Here is a 14384-nt window from a genome sequence, read left to right on the forward strand (position 1 = left end):
ATATATATATATATATATATATATATATACATATATATATATATATATATATATATATATATATATATATATATATATATATATATATATATATATATATATATATATATATATATATATATATATATATATATATATATATATATATATATATATATATATATATATATATATATATATATATATATATATATATATATATATATATATATATATATATATATATATATATATATATATATATATATATATATATATATATATATATATATATATATATATATATATATATATATATATATATATATATATATATATATATATATATATATATATATATATATATATATATATATATATATATATATATATATATATATATATATATATATATATATATATGCATATATATATATATATACATATATATATATATATATATATATATATATATATATATATATACATATACATATATATAGATATACATATATATATATATATACATATATATATATATATATATATATATATATATATATATATATATATATATACATATATATATATATATACATATATATATATATATATATATATATATATATATATACATATATATATATATATATACATATATATATATTTATATACATATATATATATATATACATATATATATATATATATACATATATATATATATATACATATATATATATATATATATATATATATATATATATATATATATATATATATATAATATAATATGTATCACGTGTGGCCCTATTTATATTCCATAGGAAAAAAAGATTCTCTCCGAATAATTTTAGATTATACATCGCTATATCTTTATCTAAATTTTCCGAACTTTATCTTGAATAATTTCAATACATCCATAACCACGAAATAAACCTACAAATATAAACTGCGTCGAAAACAAGTTACGTGAATAGTATCAACTTTATTTTTATCTCGAGTTATGTTTTGCCAAATGATTCGATGAATGCTCTGTGAAATAATCAAGAGTTCATGTCTGCTTTGTTATAAAAATATCAATTATGATTTAGACCTTAAAATGATCTATTAAATCAATTTAGAGCTTAAAAGGATCTATTAAATGAACAATTACTCTTGTGAGAGACTGTATCTCAAATAGACGACCTCAAAACAACAAGTGCACATTCTTATTTTTTCTTTACATTTTAATAATTAGGCTATTTATCGCATATAACTAATGCGCTCCCGGAGGAACTGTCTCTCACAACAATTGTGTTAAATGAAAGATTTCTAGAAATGATTAAGAATTCATTGGATGGTTGTTTTGTTATAAGAAATTTCAATTTTAATCTAAAAATGATCAATTCATATCTAAAATGATCAATTGAAAAATCAATTATGACATTAGATCAGATTTTGAGGAAAAATTTTTGGGCTTATTGGGCTATCCGTCTCATACTGAAGCGGTCTCGTGCAAGACCAGCTATATAATTTATCAAAAATCTATATAATTTACTTTTACAAATTTTATAATGATAATAGATACTTCCATCATTCTCTTAAACTTATATTTTATTATATCTTCTAATTAGTAATTTTGTGTATTGCACGAGTTTTATACTAGTATAATATTACATGAATGTTAGCAACACCATATGTAATGTAATGGTACAAAAAAAAAAAAAAAATGTTTGAAACCGTCCATTGCCATATTTAAATTCCATAAGAAAAAAAGCTTCATCTCGAACAATTCTAAATTAGACATTATGATATCTTTATATAAATTTTCAATATACTATAAATATGTTATAAAATCATAAATTTTGATTATTGTCCTGAATAATTTTAATGTCACAAATAGCCACAAAATAAAGATATAAATATGAACTACATCAATAACAAAAACGAATGAGTATCAATTTTATTTTCATCTTACCGCCTTAATTTTTAGAAATTTGCACACACGAAAGGAACCAGATTAATAAACAAGAGATGTTGATGATTTAAATTTTTCAATTTTAAAATATTAATTTTCAAAGTTACTAAAATTAAACTCATAAAAATATCTTTCAAAAAAAATCATAAAATTTTTGTAAAATTTATATTAAAAAATTTTGATGAAATAAAAAATTGTAATATGTCAGCACATATATTATTAAATCATGTGTAACTTTACAACACTCTCATATTTCCAAATCATGCTTATAATATAAAAAATTAAATTTAAATAAAAATAAAATTATATGTAATAAAATTATACATTAGGTCATATATTACCAAATGGCGTGAGAATAGACTAAGTGTATTAGTTTTTAAGGAAAAATGGTCAAATACTATATAATACAATAATATTAAATAAAATAAATAAAAAATTAGTAAAAAGAGTAAATAATACTTGGCAATAAAAGAAAAATAATTAGAAATCCACGACTATAGAATTGAAAAATTTTATAATATGTATTTTATAATTTATAAAAAATTTATATAATTTGCTTTTATAAATTTTATAAAGATAAGATGTATCTCTATTATTCTTTTAAAAATTTTATATATAATGATAAGAATTTTATTATGATGATAAGTTTTATACTAGTTTATAATAATAATAAAAAATACTTCTTCTGTTCTCTAATGTTCTTCTCATTTGTAATATTTGACCCTTAGGAGAGTGAAGTTTTATTAATGATTTTGACACATATTTAGAAGATTAAATATATGCACATGTGAGATCTCGTTAGATTTGTCTTAATATATATAATTTTTATTATGTACTTTTTATAATTTTTTATTATGTGTATTTAGAGCACTGGTGTAGAACTCATGCAATCCACGAAGTTCTAAATGTTTATGTATGTAAAAAAATATGATTTTCAAATAATGGTGCAAGTACATATATTATCATTATCAAATTCAATTTTTAACATTAATTTTGATACAATAATATTTGAATAATATATAAAAACAGCTAAAATTGAATATTTGATACAATAATATTTTAAGAATATATAAAAACCGCTAAAATTGGATATCATACTTATTAAAATCTATAGTTTATTCTTTGTTCTAAAAATAAACATATTATTTCTAATTTATAGTTCAATCAAAGATTTTACGAAATATTACATCATATTTTTATTAGCTATTTTGTAATTATTTTTTTTTTTAAAAAAATTAAGAGTTGCCAAATTCAAAATATAATGCCATATCAATTGATTTAGCTTGTTAAAAAATGACACATGTCAATTCAAAATACGGCAAAGCTCTTTAGAGCTGTCATTTGTCATTTTACTCATTTCACAGTTCTTTTGGTATATGTTTTAATTGAGGTGTAAAATTTACTTTGAAAACCGTGTAAGAAGAACAAAAAAGAATGAAGGAAGTACATAATACTCCATCCTATTCATCCAATGTGTACCATTTGACTTTTCACCATTTTTTAGGCAGTCAAATGAGACTACATGTGAAAGAAAAAAGTATAGTGTTTTTAAAATCTTTATAGGGGTAAAGTGGGGTTAGTATGTATAAACTATAAAGGTATAAAAAAGCCATGGATAAATTAGTAAAGGTAACATACCCAAAATAAAAATGAGATATTTAGGGTGACTTGACCAAATAAAAAATGAGACACTTGAAATAAATAGGAGGGAGTAGTATTTTATGCAAGAAAAGAAATATATGTCAGTTGAGAATATTGACTAGAGTAAATTAAAGTGTGATTGATAAAATAAGATATTATCCTTAACAAGAGAATGTTGACTTGAATAAATTATCATTAATATTGTTTCTTAATGAAATTCCTATAAGATGTTCATAAGAATTAAAAAAAATGAAATTTTTTAGATAATAGAGATATCATTTTATTGAATAATAAATTTAATTGAGGAAAATTATGGATCATAAATATTAAAATATATTAAGTTAGTGGAAAAATATAGGGACCACAACTAATAAAAAAATATTTTTATAAAGTTAGTGGGAAACATGTGAAAACCGCAAGGAATATAAAAATGTGAAAATAAAGTTAGTAGAAGATATGTAGGGACCATAAGTATTATTAATATATTAAAATGAGGATAAGTAAGGTAATTTTTGTCTAAAATTTATGATCTAAATGAAAAGATTTCTTATGGAAACAACAAAGAAAATATTTCAAGGTGGAAAATGGGAACTTCCTTAAGAAACGAGGAGAGTAATTAAATTACTCGTTAATTACTTGTTATCTTTATTTTTACTCATTTATATTTAGAATTATTTTTATTTAGGGGAAAGGAGAATAAAAAGAAATTTCTAATCAATCACCTTAATTTGTAAATTGCCATAAAATTAAAAAAGTAATAATAAAATAAAAAACTTAAAAAGATAAATTAAAATTACAAAACTCTCATCCTATCAAATTTTACGAGATAAATGTAATTTATTAACTTTACCCATACATGATCTGTTGGAGAATAAAACATGAACAGCCCTGTCAGTGTGAGTCTAGAATCTAGATTGGTCCATTATTTATATTTGACACCCTAAAATTAAAAGGGTGTTGCTAAACTTCGCCACCCTTTTCATTTTTTCGCCACCCCCTCCAAATGAAATTACGAATTTGCCCCTGATTTTTTAAAATTACAATTTTGCCACTCATTTTAATTTTTTTATTTATAATAATAATAATAATAATAATAATAACAACAATAATAAAATTAAATAATAATAATTATTATTCAAAAAAAAAAATAAAAAATTGAGTCGCCTAAAATTGGGCGACTGAACCATGGTCAAGTCGCCCAGATCTGGGCGACTCGACCATGGTTCAGTCGCCCAATTTTGGGCGACTCAATTTTTTTTTTTTCTTTTTTTCTTTTTTGGAAAATAATAATAATAATAATAATATTAATACTAATAATAATAATTTATAGATTAATGTGGTTTATTAGCTCAGTTGATTAGAGCGTTGTACTATTAACGTGAAGGTCACAGGTTCGAGACCTGCACAAGCCATTATTTAATAATTATTAATTTTTTATCATATTATTATTATTATTATTATTTTCCAAAAAGAAAAAAAAAAAAAATTGAGTCGCCAAAAATTGGGCGACTGGACCATGGTTCAGTCGCCCAATTTTGGGCGACTCCACCATGGTCCAGTCGCCCAGATCTGGACGACTCGACCATGGTTCAGTTGCCCAATTTTGGGCGACTCAACTTTTTTTTTTTTTTGAATAATAATTATTATGATTTAATTTTATTATTTTTGTTTTTATTATTATTATTATTATTATTATTATTATTATTATTATTATTATTATTATTATTATTATTACTACTGTTATTATTATTATTAATTTTATTTATTATTATTATTTAATTTTATTATTGTTATTATTATTATTATTATTATTATTATTATTATTATTATTATTATTATTATTATTATAAATAAGAAATTTATAAGGAGTGACATTTTTGTAATTTTTTAAACTATAGGGGCAAATACGTAATTTTAGGGGGAGGGGGGTGGCGAAAAAATAAAAAGGGTGGCGAACTTTAAGGATTGGGAATTAAAACGGCTATAAATAAGGCCCTACCATCTCCTTGTACCCATTCTCAGCGTGAGCAAGTACTACTAGTATCTTCTAAACACCCAAAACTTCATTCGAAAAAGAGAGAGCAAAACCGAGTAGAAAGACCATCTCATCAATGAGGTCTTACAGTTCTCTAGTAATGGCGTTAACTTGCGCCTTAGTGATGGTTATAGTACCTCAAGTATTTGCAAAGAGATACATTGTTGGAGGAAATAAGGGATGGTCTCCCAATGTTAACTACACTGTTTGGGCTAGTGACAAGCATTTTTACTTCGGAGATTGGCTCTGTAATTTATCTCTCTCTCTTCTTATTTCTTTCTTTCCTCTTTTCTTTATCGCAAATCTGTTTTCTAATTTTTTGATTATCAGTTATCTGAGATCTGTTTTGTATCAATTTATGGTGTTTTTGGTTTTAATCATTAATTAATTAAATATTAAGTTGAAGAGAATAGAACATTTATACTCTTTGTTAATGTTAACTGATTGGTGGGTTGCTCTTTAACTAGTGATTGAAATGTTCTAATTTACTTTAATTTACTGAAGATTTTAAATTAATTTAGATTTGTATACAGTAATTGTACCTTATTCAAGATTTTCTTACTCAAGGAATTCTGTATCTCTTTGTCTTTTAATGGAGGAAATATAATAATTTATTACCTCACTATTATGTGATTGGACTTTTGTTTATCTAGTATTGGTGAACTCCTTCAATATTAAGCAGCATTTATTTTTAGTAGAAAAGCTTGTAATTTCCATGATATGAAGCAAATGGCTTCAATGAATGCCATTTGTTTTTGCTGCAACAAAGAATCAGTATGGTATTGGGGATTATGAGGAGTGACATTTTTAGAGTTTAGGTAGAACTTTTGGGAAACAAAGATAAAAGATAATGCCAAGAATAAGGATTTTTTTTAACTTGAACTCTTGAAATATGTTTTCTAGATTTGTGTGCCCGTAGGCTATATTTGTAAGTTAAAATATAGTCAAATTAAGTTCGTCTTAAATTTAACTAATATTAAATTTTTATAATTTTTAATTATGTCAAGTTAGTGAATTTAAAAAGTAAGCAAAATGAAATGAAACACATGTGCTGAGAGAGAGATTATCAATTTACTTTGGAAGTTTTTTTAACTTGAGAAGATTGATAATCTACATGAGAAACCATATTGCCAACTATACCGGTTTTTGAAAATAGATTAATTTTTGAGGTGGGTAAAATAGAAACCAACCTTCTTGCTTTTCAGGCTAGTGGTATTAAGTATGGAAGAATTGAAGAAAGTGATAATGTAGCTACTAGTTTTGCACATTTGAGTACCTGTTTAGATGGTTTAAAGAGATGTGCATTTCAGTAGCTTCTGCTAGTGAGGGCATAAAGGGATTGTTCTTTACCAAACGTGGAGAAATTTGAAAAACTTATAGTATTTGATCAATTCGTGAGGTGCTTACAACAATACCTAAGCGTTAATCGGTTAATCCCATTTATGGTCGGCTAAAGGAGCTAAAATAAATCATCGTGTGAAATCCTTGCCAACAATGCGTCTTCTCAATGGAGGTTTTTTCAACCCTATCTAGCACCATATCTGTGTTCGTAGAAAGGAGAAATGGTTGGCATCTCCCCTGACAGGGACGGGAATAGCTTTTGGGCTTTTCTTGTAACCATCTAGCACTATATCTACATGATCACAACATTTCAGGTCTATAATGTGTAGTGTAATTTACAATCGAAATAGAATATATTGGTGTGTACATTAGCATAGTTGAATTTCCAATTTATAGGTGACACCATAGTGTAAAAATGCAGTAACAGCCCCAATCGAGTTCACAGAACGGTGATGCGGACATGCGGTAACGTGAGTGATGCGGTTATCGTGACGGCCCAAATCGCACTTTTTTACCTTTTACACGCGAAAAATATTTGTTCGTTGTTTTTGGAAACCTTTACAATGCGCACAATCGATGCATGCGGCCTTGTTTTTACACTATGGCTACACACAATAGCATGGAGAATTAAGGGGGAAAGTATTTCTTATTTTATGTCACCTAATAATCTTTGCATCAAAAGTTGTTGTTATTGGGAGCAGATGAAGATTTGGTGAGAATATTGTGTGGGCTTAGCAAATACAGCCTGGCCTGATGACTATATTTAGCTATTTTATTTTATGTGGGTGGGTGGTCCTTAATATAGTTTTCTGTCTTGATTAGGAACTTTGAAGGATTGTCATTCAAGCCTTATTCAATAGACAAGAATTTCAATATCAGTTATCAAAGACTCAAAAATATTAATTAAACATTATCTAGTTCATCTATCTGACAACCTAATGTTATTCATATGTATACTGTCATAAACAAGCAATAATCCAATTTTTTAATTCTGTTTTTTGTACCACAACCTGGATCTTGTCTCCTGTGTGATACAAACTTAAGTACAAGTTATGATTAATTGATTTGTTTTCTTTTCTATCCTTAGTTTTCGTGTATGACCGAAACCAGAATAATGTGCTTGAAGTGAACAAAACCAACTACGAGAACTGCAACACCGATCACCCTCTGAAGAATTGGACGACTGGAGCTGGAAGGGACGTTGTTCCACTGAATGAAACAAGACACCGCTACTTTGTTAGTGGCGGTGGCTTCTGTTTTGGTGGAATGAAGTTGTCCGTCAGGACAGAGAAGCCCCCTCCCCCTCCAAAATCAGCCCCTATTAAGAATGCTGCTGCAAGTCCCTCTTACAGATCTCACCTTGTATTGCCTCTTGCATTTGCTATTGGTGCTGTTTGGGATTCTTTCCTCCGAGTCATGGGATGATCACTATATGAAAAAAGATACTTCTATATTGTATACTAAAGCATGAAGTTATTAGACTTAAAAAAATGTTTTTTTTATATGAAGTTTGTAAAATTTATCCTTGTGTTGGTGTTTAATTGTAAAATTGCTTGTGATATTGAATTGCCCAAGGCAGTTTGATTACATTTTCTATTATGAAAAAAGGCGCATTAATCCTATAAGTAGTTATGGGTACTCCATGTCATTTGGTGCTTGTTACTTTTTATTTTGCATTATTTTTCATTTTAATTTGTCCTATTAATTCTATACTCTTTTCTATTTTGGCTATGGTCACCCTCACCTTCTAATTTCACAAAATTATACTTTCTCTTCATCTAAACCACTCTTTTCTACCGGCTCCAACCCATTCTCTTTTTTTTTGGCAAATAAAAAACTTTTTCATTCACCAGAAAAAACCAATATACTCATCCTTCCTTATTTGCATCAGTGTGAGAAGGAGGCCTACCTTCTATGAAGGGTTTCCTCGTTCCATTCTTCATGTGCATACGAGAAAGGAGAGGCCTAAATAACAGCCAAAATATTATAGTCAGCTATAGAGACCAAGCTATACAAAGCTGTTATAAGATTTACAGGCAGATAAACAGCACTAAAGAAAAGGCAGCCAACAGAAAACAGTTGCACCAGAACAGAACCAGCTGCATCAGACAGTGCAGCAGCTGCACCAGATAGACAGCAGCAAGGAGAGCAGGCCCTGAGAGTCTACAAACACGGCCTTTTTTGTTGCACCAGAACAGAATCAATGTTATTAATGAAGACTTGTTCTTTTTTATTTTTTTTGTTGCATATGAGCAAAAGTATGTACCTAACCAATGGAAGTATGAGTGCTGGCTATTTGTGGTGGTGGTTCAGAACATTCTGTTTGGGTAGTTTTCTAGGTTAGGAAATTGAAGTAACAGAAAGCATTATGATCAGAAATCCTAATAAATTGCAATCAAGTAAAACACATAAATAAACAATACAAGCAAGCAATAAACAAATAAAAAAAGTCAGTTTAACTAAGTTTTTTTAAAGAAATGAATACTTGCTTAGTTACCCATTTGAAATCAATCTTTAATTTCTTTTGACATTTCTTTTTTGTTTTTTGTTCTTTTTTTTTTCTATAGACAATGAATTAAATAAGAAAATCAATGCTAAATGGTTCAAATGAGAAATTGAGAGGATGAGAAGAGAAGATCGACACTTTGAATTATGAAAGACAAGATTTTTATTTAAACCAAAACATGCAAAACATGCAAAAAGACAATCAAAACAACATAAATAAGTGCAATTCAAGTTTGAGCAGTAGATCAGTGAAACAAATGAAGATTTGAAAGCTTATTAGTAAATTAGATGAATTCATGTTGCATTGAAGTAATGATTAAGTTGTGGAAGTGAATGATGTCTTCCATGAACAATGAGAGAATAAATGAGAGTGGAGAGAAATAAAAAAAGAAAAATTGTTGTGAATAATTCAACTTATTTTTCATTACATGTCAATAATCTCACCTTTTGAAATTTTTTTAATAATTCAAACTTTGATTTCAGTTTGTTGTTAATGGACCATTTAAAAAATGACTTGCTATATATCAGGTTATCTCTCATCTTCTTCCTTCTTTATAATAATCCAATCATCCCACCTTTCAAATTTTTTTTAATAATTCAACCTTTGCTTTCAGTTTGTTGCCTATGAACCCTTCAAGAAGCGAAATAAAATTGCTATTATTTCTCAAGCTTATGAAGTTGAGTTGAGTACCCGCCAAACCGTTATGTATTATCTTTATCAATTTGAAATTTACACGTTAAAATTTTATAATTAATATAATTATAAAAAATTAATAATTGTCGTATATTTTTCACTTCCTTTCAAAGTATTTTAACAATTGTGGATTTTTTGATAATAATTGAAGAAAAAATGCGTTAAAGAAATTAAAAGTGACTTAACATGTATGGATGAGATATGTTGGATTATTATAAACTAGTAATGAAGAGAAATTGAGTATTTAGCTTCTAGAAAGGTCGTTGGATTATTAAAAAAATTCAAAATGAGGGATTATTGGCCAGTAATAAAAAATAGGTTGGATTTTTATAAAAAAGGAAAAAATGAGAGGTAACCTGGTATAGCATGTCATTTTCTAAAGGGTCCATTGACAACAAACTGAAAGTAAATGTTGGATTATTAAAAAATTTCAAAAGGTGAAATTATTGACGGGTAATGGAAAATAGGTTGGATTATTCACAACAATTTTTTCAATAAAAAAAAGGAAAAGTTGTTACTTTAGTGAGCTTAAAGTATGCCACGTGCCTCTCACATGCAAAGTCAACGCCCGGTCAACTAACAATTTTCGTCAAATGATAGTCTTTTGAAAACAAAAATATCATATAAGATAATTTTTTACGAACATAATTAAATTAGATAATATTTTGCAAAAAAATTAAATAGCTTTTTGTAATTTTTCCCTAAAATAATATATATATCATATTATATATATCATATTGCATGATAAAGTAAACGTCAACCGAACCATGTAAACCATTGATATATATTGACCCAAGAAGTGTATAGACCTTATTCAATCTTGTATCAGCAAGCAAACTCATAGTCTGAGTGGAGTCCTTGTACATCTCTATTCAAACCAAAAATGTCGACATCCATCGCCGTAGGAGACACCGTTCCGGATGGAACTCTGTCATACCTTGATGACTACAATAAAAAGCAGGATGTTTCCATTCACTCTCTCACCGCCGGTAAAAAAGTTGTTATCTTCGCTGTTCCGGGCGCCTTCACCCCTACTTGCAGGTCCCCTGCTTTTTCCTTCCCTGTGCCTGTCATTGCAGATTTATACTACTTTTATTTCTTGTGTTGGTTCTCTTTCGTTTAAAACCTTTTCTTCTACATTTAATTTATAGTCAGAGACATGTGCCTGGATTTATCGAAAAGGCTGAGGAATTGAAGTCTAAGGGAGTTGCTGAAATCCTCTGTATCAGTGGTAATGTTTTGATCATTTCATAATTTTGTAACAGATGAACTACTTGTCAAGATTATAACTTTAAATAGTATTCTCTCCTATTTATGTCAAGTGTCTTATTTCCTTATTTGGTCAAGTCACCTTAAAAGTCTCATTTTTATTTTGGATATGTTACTTTTATCAATTTATCCTAACTAAAACTTTTTTACACCTTTACACCTATTAACCCTATTTTACCCCTATTAAACTTTAAAAACACTACACTTTTTTTACACGTGGTCCCATTTGACCATCTAAAAAATGGTGAAAAGTCAAATGGGATACATTGGGTGAATAGAAGGGAGTATTACCATTTTATTTTATTGGAAATACTTCATATGTGACACAAAATCCAACGATAAAATATTAAGAGTTGTGGACTTACATATATATATATATATATATATATATATATATATATATATATATATATATATGTATATATATATATATATGTATATTAGCCTCATACTACTATATGGTTTTGGGAACAATAAACCTCACCAAAATCTATATGCAAGTCAACCCTGTTGACCCGTATTTACACAGTGAGCTACGGTGAGATTATGTGACGAATTGCCATAGCTAATACATTTGGTGGTGTTTGATTCAGTGAATGACATATTTGTAATGCAAGCATGGTCCAAGACGTACCCAGAAAACAAGGATGTTAAGTTTCTTGCTGATGGTAGTGGAGATTACATCCGTGCACTTGGGCTTCATCTAGATCTTGCTGATAAAGGTCTCGGTATTCGTTCTCGTCGGTTTTCGCTGCTCGTCGATCATCTCAAAGTCAAGGTTGCAAATATCGAATCAGGAGGGGAATTTACTGTCTCTAGTGCTGATCAAATCCTTAAAGCATTGTGAACACCTTTCAATTTGTGTTTGTGTATTGTTGTGTTGATGTTCCCTGTTTCTATCCTAAACTTCATGTTGTTGTGTTTTATTGCCTGTGTTTATGGATCGTAGGGCCAGGCCTTGCTCGAGCCTGTCCAACTCGAATCGAATTATGTAATAGTACTTTTTTATGTTGAATAACAAGTTAATTTTTAATTTCCTTTCACATTTCACTCGGATTCTTTTAGTTTCCTCCTAATGTTTTGTAGGAATTTAATTATTATGAAGTGTCAATAACTACAAATTCTTGTGTTAATTACAATTCCTTGTGTGCAACAAAAACTTCATAGGAAATTTGACAAAGTAACTTCAATGAAATAAAATTCACATAGGTCTTATTTCAATTAGAGTATTGGTTTTGTTTTACAAAATTTATCATATTTTGGGAAATAACATTATCAAAATATATAAATTTTAGAATTTAGATAAGGCTGCGTTTGGGAACAAGTATTTTATTTTAAATTATAAATTTCATTTATAAAATCATCAATGAATAATTCGAGAATGACAAGGTTTGGAAAGTCATTATCAAATTCTCATTTTTAACCTGTTTTAAAAATTTGTGGATTTGACTCAAATCCAAATTTGAAATTTTTTTATTTGTCAAACGCTAAATTTGAATCAAATTTATATTTTCAAATAAAATCAACATACCCAAACGTAGCATAAGGCAATTTGACATTAATAGTATCAGCTTTACATGGTTCTTTAAACTTTATAAACTTGAATTTGTTATAATTAAGATCAAGTTTTTTCAACTTTTCTTTAAATGGAGTAACTGGTAATTGGAATTTTAGATTATTAATTATTAAAATCCAAAAAGTTGATATTTGTTTTAGAAAAAACAAAATTTGTAATTTGTAAATCAAAATTTTTGTGACCTTTATATATATAAAAACAAGCTTGAACGTGTATGGCCTATTCGCTATTGAACCATGCCCGACTTAGCCCATTTATAGAAAAATTAAATTATGCTATTATATTATCATTAACTCTCGTTCAAGATCCCTCGATCATAAGCGGCCCAATAAATTTTACAAAAACAAAACTAATTTTTTGTACGCGTTTATAATATGTAACATAGGTGTTTATGGTGTTTAAAATAGGTACGGTGTTCATATGGTATAAGAATTAAGAAGTAAGAGTTTATGATGTGTGAAGTTAGTGTTTAAGATTTTGTGAAGTAGGTGTTTATGGTATATATGTGAATTGGTATTTATAGTATGTGAAGTAAGTGTTTATGGTATGTGAAGATGTTTAAGAGTTTGTGTAGTAATTATGATATGTAATATAGGTCGTTTAAGGCTCATTTAGAGCTTGTTTTCAGTCAAATTCATTTATATTAATCAAGGGCGCCTGAGACGTTTTAGGTCCTGTCCGTTCAAAACTCGCATAATAAAGAGTTGACATTAAAGTCAGAGCAGACCAAAAATTTTGGTCTAGAAATATTTCAGATCAGACTAAACCTTTTAAATCTCTAGATCTGGCCGGATTAGGCCTTTCTAGAACGATCTAGTTAATTTGGTATATAGTTTTTTTAAAAAAATTTATTACAATCAACATATATTAAAAATAAAAAACTATGATTGTCAATTATGGTAAGGTTTATGATCTAATCTGGTCTAAAATATTTTAAACCAGAACCAGACCGCAAATGATAATTGTTTTAAAAAATTGACTAGATTAATTAGACAGTAGATTAGAACTGTTTTTCAATATGTGGCCACAATTAATGTCAGTCTTCTCTTTGCATTTGATTTGATAATAATAACTAATAAGAATTGATTAAGAGCTTATAACAAGATATATAATGCAAAATCTTAGATATTCCAATGTACACCTATGATAGTTCATTAGTTCATTACATAAGAGATAACTATTCATTTGTTAGGTAATTGCAAATATATCAAAGGGATTCAAAACATATTTTAAACACATGCCCACATCATAAAGGATATTATTGAGCACCTCACTTTATGGATCATAAATATGTTTCATTTTTTTTTTTAAACTTAAAAGACTTAAAATTTGAGGGCACGTGATTAATTTCTGCATGTGTAAAGTATGATCATCCTTTGGTAAT

General features: G+C 27.4%; 2 protein-coding genes and 1 non-coding gene across 3 annotated transcripts; all 3 read left to right on the top strand.

The window, feature by feature from the left end:
* The first annotated feature begins 5601 nt into the window (after window positions 1–5601).
* Window positions 5602–8576, top strand: LOC130804654 (early nodulin-like protein 17). The gene is made up of 2 exons (XM_057669176.1): window positions 5602–5863; window positions 8044–8576. The coding sequence occupies exons 1-2, from the start codon at window positions 5692–5694 to the stop codon at window positions 8379–8381; spliced, it is 510 nt and encodes a 169-aa protein (XP_057525159.1). The 5' UTR covers window positions 5602–5691; the 3' UTR covers window positions 8382–8576.
* LOC130804926 (U6atac minor spliceosomal RNA) lies at window positions 7159–7268 on the top strand. The gene has a single exon (XR_009040105.1). It is a non-coding gene; the product is annotated as a U6atac minor spliceosomal RNA (small nuclear RNA).
* A 2346-nt stretch (window positions 8577–10922) lies between the features above and the next one.
* Window positions 10923–12480, top strand: LOC130804086 (peroxiredoxin-2B-like). The gene is made up of 3 exons (XM_057668414.1): window positions 10923–11196; window positions 11307–11386; window positions 12018–12480. Exons 1-3 carry the CDS (start codon window positions 11039–11041, stop codon window positions 12269–12271), a joined length of 492 nt encoding a protein of 163 aa, XP_057524397.1. The 5' UTR covers window positions 10923–11038; the 3' UTR covers window positions 12272–12480.
* Window positions 12481–14384: the final 1904 nt, after the last annotated feature.

Source organism: Amaranthus tricolor, chromosome 17 (genome assembly GCF_026212465.1).
Source record: "Amaranthus tricolor cultivar Red isolate AtriRed21 chromosome 17, ASM2621246v1, whole genome shotgun sequence".
NCBI lineage: Eukaryota > Viridiplantae > Streptophyta > Magnoliopsida > Caryophyllales > Amaranthaceae > Amaranthus > Amaranthus tricolor.

What these genes read in the sequence shown, in the direction of transcription:
- LOC130804654 (XM_057669176.1), top strand. Translation starts at nt 5,692, where the DNA reads ATGAGGTCTTACAGTTCTCTAGTAATGGCGTTAACTTGCGCCTTAGTG. An exon ending in TTACTTCGGAGATTGGCTCT is followed by an intron (nt 5,864 to 8,043) that starts GTAATTTATCTC and finishes TTCTATCCTTAG; the next exon opens with TTTTCGTGTATGACCGAAAC.
- LOC130804086 (XM_057668414.1), top strand. Translation starts at nt 11,039, where the DNA reads ATGTCGACATCCATCGCCGTAGGAGACACCGTTCCGGATGGAACTCTG. An exon ending in GCCTTCACCCCTACTTGCAG is followed by an intron (nt 11,197 to 11,306) that starts GTCCCCTGCTTT and finishes TTTAATTTATAG; the next exon opens with TCAGAGACATGTGCCTGGAT. An exon ending in TGAAATCCTCTGTATCAGTG is followed by an intron (nt 11,387 to 12,017) that starts GTAATGTTTTGA and finishes TGTTTGATTCAG; the next exon opens with TGAATGACATATTTGTAATG.